Source organism: Sesamum indicum, linkage group LG4 (assembly GCF_000512975.1).
Source record: "Sesamum indicum cultivar Zhongzhi No. 13 linkage group LG4, S_indicum_v1.0, whole genome shotgun sequence".
Lineage (NCBI taxonomy): Eukaryota > Viridiplantae > Streptophyta > Magnoliopsida > Lamiales > Pedaliaceae > Sesamum > Sesamum indicum.
In genome coordinates, this window is record NC_026148.1 from 9067290 (window position 1) to 9080207 (window position 12918).

At 37.5% G+C, this 12918-nt stretch overlaps 2 protein-coding genes and 1 non-coding gene across 3 annotated transcripts in view; 2 read left to right on the top strand and 1 right to left on the bottom strand.

Annotated features, from left to right (window-relative positions):
- The window catches only part of LOC105160353 (nicotinamide/nicotinic acid mononucleotide adenylyltransferase-like), a 17037-nt gene extending 15592 nt beyond the window's left edge, over positions 1-1445 (top strand). The window contains exons 2-5 of the mRNA XM_020693493.1: positions 144-152; positions 642-743; positions 993-1051; positions 1188-1445. Coding sequence (XP_020549152.1) covers positions 144-152; positions 642-743; positions 993-1051; positions 1188-1281 — 264 coding nt within the window. The 3' untranslated portion in view covers positions 1282-1445. The remainder of the gene's footprint in view (positions 1-143; positions 153-641; positions 744-992; positions 1052-1187) is intronic.
- On the bottom strand, positions 2428-2499 carry TRNAQ-CUG. The gene has a single exon. It is a non-coding gene; the product is annotated as a tRNA-Gln (tRNA).
- Positions 3877-12918, top strand: part of LOC105160354 — a gene marked incomplete in the record, with an annotated part of 11042 nt that continues 2000 nt past the window's right edge. Inside the window, 11 exon segments of the mRNA XM_020693352.1 lie at positions 3877-4103; positions 4266-7003; positions 7851-7978; positions 8117-8216; positions 8333-8465; positions 8550-8613; positions 9332-10073; positions 10442-10771; positions 11729-12652; positions 12727-12799; positions 12879-12918. Coding sequence (XP_020549011.1) covers positions 4322-7003; positions 7851-7978; positions 8117-8216; positions 8333-8465; positions 8550-8613; positions 9332-10073; positions 10442-10771; positions 11729-12652; positions 12727-12799; positions 12879-12918 — 5216 coding nt within the window.

The following is a 12918-nucleotide window of genomic DNA, read 5'->3' on the forward strand; positions in this document are numbered from 1 at the left end:
TACGTTTCCTACTGATAGCTAAAGAATCTAGATACTCCATCTTGTCCAACTCTTTTCTTCTTTTGACTTTTGAAAGGCATTAGGAGGACAGAATAAATGGAACAATGTCTTATCATTTTCACTGAAATGTTTGAATCACTCAGCAACTTAAGGTAATTACGATCACTTGTAATACATTTATAATCCAGAACTTTTTTCCTCTCTAATTGAGCGTGGGGAAGAGTATGGAATATGAATTTAAGGAAGTTGCTTGAATAGTTTGTAACAAGAAGAAATTCCTGGAGAAATTAGAAATTAAAATAGAAGCAGAAGAGTAAATTGAAATAAGGCATGTAGTTTTGCTGATTTTGAATTTATGCAACCCCTTGTCGACCAAAATGAAGATAATGGTATTGGCAATAATATTTGACCAAAAGGAAGCTGTCATATCTCATGTAAGTTGTATTAAGGGTAGGGAAGGGCTGGTTTTTATTGCCCCTAAGATAGCATTTAATTACAACCTGTTTAAGCTTCAATAAGTTGAAGCATACTTGGAACTTGAGAATCAATTGTGCAAATGCATGGTCTTTTATGTAATTATGATCTGGATTGAAATTTCAACTCTACTGAGAGTTATCATGCATGGATTTTCATGTTTTTAGGTCAAGACTATTTGTCGAGACTTTGGGTTGATTTGTATCCGGAGAGGTGGCCAAGATGTTGAAAGTATCATTTCTAAGGATGATATTTTGAATGAATACAAGGTAATCCATTTGAAACCTGTTCCGTCCATATGAATTGATCGACTTTTTTCTTGTTTTTTGGTTGCATATTTATGTTAAGCTACCGAGGACCAAATGGGGAAATACCCATACTTTCTTGGATTTAATATGAGTCCGTACCGCACAGTTTCTTTTTACCATGTGATTATCACATAGCCCCAGCTTGCTTTTCCATTGAAAATTTAAACATGTATTCACATCTTCTCCTGCATATTGAATCTTCTCCTGCAGAATGATATCATAGTTGTAGATGAAGTGGTGCCAAATGGGATCAGTTCAACTGGATTGAGGTAAGACACTGAGTTCTATAAAGCTGTATTGTTGCATGACATTCATCTTTAAAACTCATCGACACAGTCCAACAATGTGAATACATGCCACTGATCGAGGAATATGAGCTTACAGTTTGTTGATTCTTGATCACAGGGATTGCATTTCAAGAGGATTGTCAGTGAAGTATTTGACAGCAGATGAAGTTATTGATTACATTAAAAAAAATGGTCTGTATAAATCAGAATGAAGATGATCCAATCAATTACTGAATTTCATATTACAATCTGAGGGGGTGGTCGAAAGTTTTAAACTATTTTAAGCATATATCTCGTCTCATTTATTTGTACCGGGGAATGATCTTGGGGGATTGAGAGGTTTGTTGTTAACAATTTAACCCCCCCCACCCCCACCCCCAACAATAATAAAGCTATTCATCTTTTTTGAACAATCTCATGTAATGGAATTCAAATTCTTGAATCTTGATGTCTCGTGTTAAGTTAGTTTTTGAGTTATTAGAATCGATTGCAACTTCATCTAAGATTCTTTATACTTTCTAGTGGGGCTTATTCTTGTTGTAAGATCTTATTGTCGTTGAATATTTTAGATTCTTCATGTTTGTGACAACGAGTTGTTGGTGGTTGGGCTGCAGAAATATATGCATGCAACTAAACACTGCCCGGATGATATGGGAGCATTGCCCCATCTTGTTTGGAATATTTCAAATAAAATATTTAAAAAGATAAATTATATCGGTACCTTTTATGTTTGAGTTTAACTGCATAAATATACTATGTTTTTTTTTTTTTTGTAAAATTATCAATACAATACTTGAGGTTGTACTTGTGAATATAGTCTTCATTTTTTTGGGGGGCGAAATTACAAATACACTTCTTAAGTTTGTAGTTGTAATTATACCACAAATAAGTAAATTTTTTTAGGTAAATTATATAGACATCCCTTTAAGAGGTGTAAAATTATAATTTTACAAAGAGTACGAGGTATTTGTAAATTAACTCAAATTTCAGACTATGTCGATGTAATCATTTTATCAATTTCTTATGATAAAATATTATGTGTCTTAAAAGCTCAAATTCTCTTTAACAAAAAGCGTAAATTACATTGATACCAGATTAGACTTAAATAGACAAATACATTTTACTTTATACAAATTTGTATAGCATATGTACTTGTAATTACAACTACAATCTCATTAATTGTAATTTTTTAAAAGATAGGATATATTTGGGTATTTGAATATAACATTAGGAATGTCAATGTAATTTACTTTATTATTTGGTTGGAATGGAAAATTAGTGTATAAAAAAGTGGAAGTAAAAGTGTGAAATTTTATTGTAGGTTCCATTAGGACAAAAATGTTAAAAAAGAAAATTATAGGTTCCACCGAGATTTGAACTCGGGTTACTGGATTCAGAGTCCAATGTCCTGACCACTAGACCATGGAACCACTGTTGGTTGGCTTTTGGTTGCATAAAAACAAAGCACGACAGGTATTCCTTCTGTGGCATTTGTTTTCCAACATCTCTCAAACAAACGTTCAATGTCCCATGATTTGTAGTTGTAGCATACAAAATTGCCACACAAGAAGGCCATGTTTACTACACTCCAATAAGTTGGATATCCATGCTAATTGGCATTAATTAGGTGTTTATTACCAAAAATGTCCGCCTATTATTGTGGTACTTGATCCATGATTAGCCTCTACTCGACCCTCTACAACAATATGAGCTAGCATAAAGTATTATTAGTAGGTGGGTCCCACCAAATTGTCTACTTTTTTTTTCCTTTGATGAACATTACATGCTATTTTATCTAAATTGTATTAGAATTTAAAAAAATTATATTTTTACCATTATTTAATATTGTTTCAAGAAGTAGATAGAAATTGAGAAGAAAAACAGTAGAATCCCCTTTTCTCCATTGTTGTTTCTGTCGAAGCTCAAAGCAGTAGAATCACCTTTTGTTCACCATATTCACAGAATGATGACAGTCATTCTTAAAATATTTTATCTAGTTTTATTAATTTTAAGATTTTCTCTGTGTTGTAACATATTATAGTGAAGGTGCACGTAGATTAGAACACCACAAAACTGCGTCGAAAAATACTAAGGTGACCCATTACTATAATAACTAGGCAAATAACAATCCTTACTTCGAATGATAACTATGTCTTCTTTGTTACACTGTGTCGGAAAATACTAAGGTGACTCATTACCAGAACAGTCGAAGCATTTGCTTTGATGGCTGATGATTCTTTTGTTGTAATGAATACAGCCTCATTCAACTTTTCGCTCTATATAATCTGATGATATGTAAATCATTTCATCTTGTTACCTATGTATGTTGTGTCGATCATGCCATCTTTTTTAGTCTTTCCACCTCCTAAAACTCACTAAAGTTGATAATGCCAATAAAAATATTTTATTTTATTTTATTTGAAAAAGATGTAAAATTATGTTCGTAATTTAATTAGATATATTGGTCAATTCAATATAAAAAAATTAGATTGAAACTTAATGAAGGTTCACGGAATGAGTTTAAATTATTAAATGAACGTTAAAATAAGAGGTATTTATAATTTTTCAAATAATGAGAGGGGAATTGTAGTTGTACTAAATTTCAGGGGAGGTGACTCTAATTTACTTTTTAAATAATATAAAAATTCAAATTAAATTTTTTCATTCAAACTTAATGAGGAATATTATTTATTAATGATTGTTTAATTCCAATTATTTCCTCTACACGGCGACAAAAGAGAGAGAGAGAGAGAGAGATATTATATAAATAATTTGGGAAGATATATTTGACAATGTTGTGGACCGGGTTCATGAGATCGTGTCGAGTGTTTCCATGAACCCGACCTCGTACAAACGAAAACTGAATCCCAGTCGGTTTCATCCCCAGTCCTCTCCGGTCTCCTCCAATTCTATCGAGACTCGCATTTTCTTCGCAAGTCAGCTTCTGGTCAACTGTAGGAGAAAAGTCGGCTGGCACACGATGCTCAAGAAACTAGGCAAACTCGGTTTCCTGTGTGCTGACACAAACGGAAAGGTATATACATAATCATCTACGGCTAGAGTCTACGCAATACTATTATGCTCCAAATGGCAGCCACCGCATTCTTGTCATTTGTTGGTGGAGTGCATTTAATTTTGCGCCGATTATTTGGGTAGAGTCATGTGCTGAATTAATCACTCATTCTGGGTTTTCCAGTGAAGGGTTTGTTTCTTTCTCCGTTAGGGCTTTTCTTCTTGTTGAAGTCGAGAATTATGGAAGTAACGGCGGGAGGTGGCGGTGATGAGGGGTTGAAATGCCAGAAAATTAGTGCTGGAGGAATGTGGAGATGTAATCTGATGGCTTTGAGTGGAAAAACGCTGTGTGAAAAACACTATTTGTCCGTTCAAAGAAGTGGAGAGAAGAAAAGGATGAAGGAAATGGCAAGTGAAGAAAATGGTGGAGGTTGGAAGCGGAAGCTAGGTGGGGAGGAAAAAGGGAGGGATTTTGATGGCAATGGAAGTCAAATGGGGTTGGTTGTCTGGGAGAGTGGAAGTGGAGAAGGGGGTGTGAAGAAGAGAGGGCGACCAAAAGGTTCGAAGAATAAGGAGAAAAAGAAGGTCGCTGAAGGAAAGGATAGTAGAAAGAAGAGTGGTAAGAGGGGGAGGCCAAAGGGCTCCAAGAAAAGGAAAAAAACTGGTGTCCAGTATGAAGTTGAGGCAATGCAGGTGGAGGGTGGAGCTGGGTTGGATGTTGTTGAGAGGAAAAATGAGGACGGAGGGAAGGTAGTTGGAACTAGTGAAGGAGTTGGTACAGCTGGGGTTCTGCAGTCTGTGGGCAATGGTAATAATTTTCTAGGTTATCATGGTGTGGATTTGAATGATGATGTTGTTAGAAGTGTGGGTGGGAGAATTTCTGAGGATTTTAGTGGTTTAGGAAATGGAGGGGATGTAATTATCAAGAGGAATGATGGTTGTGGGCAGCCAGAGTTGTCAAAGAGTGACAAAGAAATTTTTATGACCAATGGTAATCAGGGACTGGCGGTACACACTTATGAAGGTGGTAATGAATTCGGAGATGCGGCTGTAAATGGCAGAGTAAATGAGACTCAAAAAAGTCGTTTTATAGAAGGTGATATTTCTCATGGTACTGCTGGCAATAGTTCTCCTGTGCAGATGATTCGCCGGATTGGTAGGCCGAAGGGTTCCAAGAATAAGAAGAAAACAGTCAATGAAACTGGAAAAAGTGATGGTATAGAAGCCAATGTTTCTTCTGGTAATGCTTGCATAAATGGTGCTGCTGTGCATATGGTTTGCCGGATCGGAAGGCCAAGGGGTTTCAAGAATAAGAAGAAAACAGTCAATGAGACTGAAAATGGTATTGGTATAGAAGGTAATGTTTCTTGTGCTAATGCTGGCATGAATGCAGCCACTATGCAGATGGTTCGCAGGATCGGTAGGCCAAAGGGCTCCAAGAATAACGAGAAAACAGTGAATGAGACTAAAAGGGATGATGATATAGAAGGTAATGTTACTGGTACCGCTGGCATAATTGCTGTTCCATTGCATATAGTTCACTGGGTCGGTGGGCCAAAAGATTTGAAGAATGAGAACAAAATAGTGAACGAGATTGATGACATAGAAGGTGATGTTTGTTGTGGGATTGTTGGGAAAAGGGTTGGTTCTGTGGAAATGGTTCGCCGGAAGGGAAGGCCCAAGGGATCCAAGAATAAGAAGAAAACGGTAAATAAGACCGAAAAGAGTAATGGTGTAGAAGGTGATGCTTCTTCTGGTAATGATGGCAAAAGTGCTGGTCCTGTGCACATGGTTCACCGGATAGGGAGGCCAAAGGGTTCCAAGAATAACAAGAAAACAGCAAGTGAGACTGAAAAGAATGATGGTATAGAAGGTGATGTTTCTCGTGGCGATACTTGCATCAGTGATGCTCCTGTGTCAATGGTTCGCCGGATTGGAAGGCCAAAGGGTTCGAAGAACAAAAAGAAAAGAGGAAATGATATAGAAAAGAGTTATGCCATAAAAGGTCATGTACCTTGTGGTGAAATTGTAAAAAGTGCCGCTCCTGTACGAATGGTTTACCGGGTTGGAAGGCCAAAGGGTTTGAAGTACAAAAAGGAAATTGCAATTGGGACTGAAAATAATCATGGGATGGTAGATGCTATTGCTGCAAAGAATAGTGGTGGAAATGGGGCTGTGAATCAGAGGGGTGGTCGAGGAAGGCCCAAGGGTTCAAAAAGTGGAAGTAAAATGATGCAGGCAGCTAAAATTGACCAGAATGCAGGTGTTGGCTTTGCATCTATTACCGATGGAGGAAAGAGTAACGATAAAGGTGGAGAGGAAATTGCTGAAGGCAAGGATCATGGTAGAGAGAAACACACCTTATCTGGGGATACTATGCAAGTTATAGATGATGCTTTTGCAGTTGTTGGTGAGCTAGACGGAAGTAAAAAGCTGAAAGATAGTGATGATAGGCCAAAAGGTTCTAACAACAACGAGAAGAAAACCATTGCAGTTGAGACACATAGCACAATCCCATCTGTTATTGCTCTGGGAATTGGGAATTGGGTTGGACTTGCCAAGGAGGTTAGGAGGGGCCGGGGCCGGCCGAAGGGTTCAAAGAACATGAAAACACATGCAGCCGACGAGGAAGGTGTTGATGTTAGTGGTGGCAGCATAAAGTGGAAGGATGGCAGATTGAAGAAGTTTAAGAAAAAGCAACAATCAAGTAGTTCTGGTGACTTCTCCATGTTCTCCAAAGAGGAAGTTCTTGTCTCAGCAAAGGATTCTGGAAATGTGTCAGCTAAATTTAACAAGGGTAGAAAAAGACCTAGAACAATATCAAGGACGGACATCAACGAAAGCTATGATTCTGCATGCATGGGAGAGAAAATACCAAATTGTGATGTGAAAAACAACAAGTCAATGGTCTCAGCAATGTTGGTAAATATTTTTTCTCCACATGCTATACTTGTGTTCAGTTATTATGACACTTAAACATTCTGTAACAGAAATGAGGTACAATGGCCAATGCGCATGCAGTAACAAACATTCAGCTGTTCTAGATTGGGTGGCGGTTGCCAACTATTTTCATATTCCTTAGACCAACTTAAGAAAATAATATTTAAGACCTGACGTGTGTATGGCTCACTATCTTTAAAAGACAATCTACTTCATGGCTTTTTGGATAAGAAGCTGACTATTCTTATTCTGTAGTGAGATATTTCTTTTGTGAACTATAAATGGTCAGTTGCATGGGACATAATTTGAAGTAGGAACAGTCGAGGTTTAATGAGGAAAATGGAATAAATCGTTGTCGGTCCGGTCTGAATAAGTCAACTTAAATCGTCTGTGGAGTCTAGAGTTCCTTTCCTGAATCTAACAATCAGTGACCCAAATTTGGGTTATTGTGCTAATGCATTACAAATATTAACTTTTTTTCCTAGGCCTACGCAATGTGGAAACTTATGAAGTCTGGCCTTCTGGTCAGGCTGAGGACTCATTGGAGCCTGTTCTCATGGCGCATAAATTCATGTTAAAAGTTAATAACAGAGATGTTATGGCTAACTTTAGCCATACAACCCAGATATCAAATGACTGATAAAACAGTAGAGTGCGCAAACAGTATAGTTTCTAGATTTGGATAGAGAAAGTCAATTTTAATTAGAATTCCTAAATGTAGCTTTCCCGTACAGGTCTACTGAGTATTCTCATTTAGGTTCTGGGTTAATTTATTATCATTGTTTCGGATTTAGGTTAAAACATTATTTTTTTGGTAACATTTGTGCAGGATGCCACTGTACGAAAGGAGCAAAGCAGGTTGATGTGCCACCAATGCTTGAAGAGTGATAAAGTTGGTGTTGTCATCTGCTCAAATTGCAAAAGAAAGCGCTACTGCTACGAGTGCATTGCAAAGTGGTATATAGATCTCTACTTTGACTTCCTTATTGGCTGATAGAAATACTCATTTTCCAGATAAGCACCAACATGACCTGTTTGTTTGGATATACTGATTATGTAAATCTTACTGAGATTAGAAACCTTGCGAAAACATAGGTATCCTCAGAGCATGAAAGAAGAAGTTGAGAAATTGTGCCCGTTTTGCTGTGGAAATTGCAATTGCAGAGCTTGCCTTCAAGCAGATGTCCTCATAAAGGTTTTTGGCCCCAGTTTTTCCTTTCTTTCTTTCTTTTGTGTGTGTGTGTAGTTCTTGTAATCTTTTGATATCATTGGAGCCACTTACAAATCTTGACACAGTCTGGTTTCTCTTAGGGCTGCCCAAAAGAATCTGATGAGAACATTAGACTGCAAAGATCTCTGTATTTGCTATTCAACATTCTGCCTCTCCTTAGGCATATACAACAAGAGGAGAGGACTGAGCTTGATGTTGAATCCTACATACGTGGTACTGAAACTCAGGTGGATTTCGTCTTTCTGCTGCTTTTACATTTCATAATTATTTATGAATCTTTGCTCTTCTGTTATTCAGGTGTTCAAATGAATGAAGAAGATGTGGAAATGGCAGTCCTTGAAGAAGATGATCGGGTATATTGGTACGTTCTTCCAGCAAATAAAACTCTATCACGGAACTCTCAAATGAATAACAAAAATATAGTACATATGAACTTATTTTGTCCCCATTAACTGATAATTTTGATCTCTTAAATACATTTATTCGAAATAATGCTCCTAATGGTGTCCAGAAGTAACAAACTTTATTTTGCTAAAATTCGAGTGTTTATTTTCATTTGTAATTGTGGAATGACACTTTGAAGCTGTTGTGCTGAAGTATATCATATCAAAGTTTTACAGCTCTAAAACATTTTTTACTTAAAATTTTTGAAAGGCCTTAAATGAGGGAGTCTTGAATTCCTGACCTAAGAATTACTTGGAAGCAGTGGTTATTCCAAAAAGTTCTGTGAGTTACATATTTTACTTTGTTCATTGCTGAGGGTGGAGATAGTTTTGATCATCTCATCATATTTTTTGCATTACTGTATTAAAGCTTACTGAAAACTCTTATCTTAACGTTGCATTTTTTGCCTATATGTGTGTGTCTTGCCTCAAATTCGTCCTCGAAGCAACTGTTATTTCTCTATTCGGATTTAACTTTTTTGATTGTGAGACCTTATTGGGTAGGGTTTTGTTTAAACTAGGCTTAATGTGTTACAGAATATTTCTAGAACTTTTGAATTCTATTTCTCCATTTTAATTGTAAATCCTGTCAACGCAATATATTAAGAACATGATGATGCTTTGCTCATTCAACAGTGATAACTGCAAGACATCCATCGTCAATTTTCATAGAAGCTGCCCCAACCCTGCCTGTTCTTATGATATCTGTCTCAATTGTTGTTATGAACTCAGAAAAGGTCTTCAACCAGGAGGTATTGAGACAAAACCTATTCCCAGGTCTGCTGTAACAAATTTAGAGGATAGAAATTCTTCAAATGATAAGAACCCTGTGGTTACTTCGATAAATGGGCTTCTAGACAACATGTATTTTGACTTACCCAAATGGGAAGCTAAGAATGACGGGAGTGTACCATGCCCTCCTAAAGAGCATGGTGGTTGTGGGACTGAGAATTTATTACTGAGACGCATTTTCAGTGCTAATTTGGTGCAGAATTTAATTAGGCAGGCAGAGGATTTTACTTCCAATTACCAGTTACCAGATATAGACTTATCCAAAAAATGTCCATTGTGTTTTGCTACCTCTTCTGCCCAAGATGGTAGTGACTTTTCCGAAGTAAGACAAGCAGCATGCAGGGACTGCAGTCAAGATAACTTTTTGTATTGTCCTAATGCTATGGATCTCGGAGATGCTGAGTTTGAACATTTTCAAATGCACTGGAGAAGAGGTGAACCTGTCATTGTTAGAAATGCACTTGCGAGGGCTTCTGGTCTTAGCTGGGAGCCAATGGTTATGTTGAGGGCTTTCAGGAATGCAAACAAAAAATTGAAACAAGACACTTCCTGTGTGAAGGCTATTGATTGCTTAGATTGGTGTGAGGTATGTTATGGCTTATTTAATTGATTTCATTACCTGCATCCTAGCTTTGTTTATCATGTACCTTTTGCTTTTTCACCAAGTACATATGTTTCCACATCTGTTTGTTCAAATGTTTTTTTATGGATGTTTTTAGGAAAGCATAATCATCAAATAACAAATTGGATATAGTCTTTAGAGTTTGAAACTAGAAACCAGAGGCTTGGCTGATTGAGTGTTGTTACTTTGGAAAGAGTAAATTTACTTTCTAGGAAATCTTATGGTCTGCAGGAAAGCATGAACTCAGGAAGTTAGACAGGATGTGTAATTTTTTGAGTTCCTTTATGTGATTAACAGAAATCTGGCAATCCTTTATGTTCTCTACATTACAGGTTGAAGTCAACATTCGCCAGTTCTTCAGAGGCTACTTAGAAGGGCGCAGGTATCGAAATGGGTGGCCTCGAATGTTGAAATTAAAGGATTGGCCACCAACTGATTCTTTTGAAGAATGTTTACCAAGGCATGGTTCTGAGTTCATGGCTATGCTTCCCTTCAGTGATTATACACATCCTAGATCTGGCCTCTTGAATCTTGCTACAAAGCTTCCCGATGGTGCCTTAAAGCCAGACTTGGGACCTAAAGCTTATATTGCCTATGGATATCCACAAGAACTCGGAAAAGGTGATTCTGTTGCCAAACTGCACTGTGACATTTCTGATGCGGTATGCTTGCATATAAATCCCTGTTCTATTCAGTATATTGCTACTTAGTTGCTCTTTTGAATCCTTGGGCCATGATTTCTTAATTCTTCGATGGTTGGTTTGTAAGTAAATTATAGTGTGTTTTCTCGCATCTAGTGTTATGGAACATGTACTATATAAAGGATCATGTTATCTTCATTGTTCGTCTCTAAAGTCATATTGTGGGTCAAAAGAGATAAGGTAAGCACATTAACTAATTCTCAAGTGCTTAACCAAAGTTGTTCATTCGCATCACTGCGTTCTGTGCCTACACGTTCTTTAGTAAGGGTTCTGTATGCAGTTGCATTGATATAGTTTCTTTATCTGCTTCGACAGTTCTGAAAGGCAATTAGGAATAAAACTTGAGTATTGCATTTTGTTGGATCAGAAGATTTTCATGTACTTGTGTAATTACACTACTTTGCTTTCATAAGTATATGAATATTCACCAAAATGTAGCAGACTTTGTATTGTGGACTTCTACGTAGGTCATGAGTCACCTGATTTTCTGCTTATTGGAATATGCTTTCAGGAAGTAAGAGTTAACCTGGTGGATTCTAGCCAAAATTGACTTTACCAGTTTTATCTGAAAGCCCTAGCTTCTGTTTTCCTAAATCTCTGCTATTCTTCCATATTTTATTGGTGTTAATATCTCCTCATGCCTCAGTTACCTAACATGCTCTTTTTGTTGTTTTATTCTCTAGTTACTTCCTATGCCGGATTTAGGTGTCAAGGTTTTGTCAATTTAGAGTGTTGTTTGCAATTTTGTTTAAACCTGCTCTGGGTTGCTCTTTGTAATAGGTTATCAAAAACTATGACAGCATTATTATGTAAATGGAAAGAAGTTTCTGCGTTGTGTTTATCTTTATTTGCTAGATATCCCTTTTATGGATATTCCAGAAAGGTGTAGTACATGTTCCAATATGATGATTGATTCAGGTGAACATATTGACACATGCAACTGAGGTGAGGACTGCCTCATGGCGAAGCAAAAAAAATGAGAAGTTGAGGAGGGGATCTGACGTTGAAGATACAAGCAAGTTTTCTGAAGGAATGCATGCAGTGCAGAGTGCACTTGAAACAAAATCAACTGACTGGCTTCAGAATGAAACCTTGGAGGATTACAGTTATGGAAGTAGTGCTGACTATGGCAACTCTTGGCCATCAGAACATCAAATGGAGGAAAAAGAAATGGATCAAGAGCATACGAGGAGGTCTTTACCTCAGATCACGTTCGACCCAAAAAAGGAGGCGTCACATAAGTTGCAGTCCGAATTAGAGCATCCCCATGAAGGCATATCCCCCAGTAATGCCAATGCCGAATCTACTGGACTTATGACAGTGGCAAATCGGATGTATGACCTTGATGAGCAAATGCCTAAGGAGTTCAACATGTTGCCTGCAAATGCTAGTTTTAGGGCTTCCTGTTCCTCGGGGTTTCTGGATTTGAGAGACAGTGGATATAATGAACAAGAACCAGGAAGAACTTGTGACATGGGAGCTGAAAGTCTCGACAGTACTTTTGACTGTCATCCTCATGCATTCAACTACATTGATGCTGCTCAATTTAATCTGTCCAATTGCTTAAACCCAAATTCACACATCAACGGCGGATGTGCCAAGGCTTCTCAGCTGGATACTGTTGCTGATACGATGAGCCTGGATAACAGTATCTCAGCTCAAACGAGAAGAAATCTTGCCATGCCCAAAGATCATCTTCAAAATGGCAAAAGTTCCGAAGACATTGCACATGGTGCTGCTGTGTGGGACATCTTTCGTCGGCAGGATGTGCCCAAAATAACTGAATACTTGCAAAAGCATCAAAAAGAATTTCGCCATTATAACAATTCTCTTGTGGACTCTGTGAGTACTTGAGCTGCCTATGCTCTTGTCATTAGGAAGACCTAACTTTGACTTGGCATTTACTTTTGCTTTAGGTAGTACATCCTATCCATGACCAGACTTTTTATTTGGACGAGAAACACAAAAGAAAACTGAAGGAGGAGTTCGGTAAGATTTATTGCCTTTCTCATGTCTGAACTGATATTACATGCAGCAATTAACACAAATCTTACTGTCTCCCAATTAGATGTTGAACCTTGGACATTTGCACAACATCTTGGTGAGGC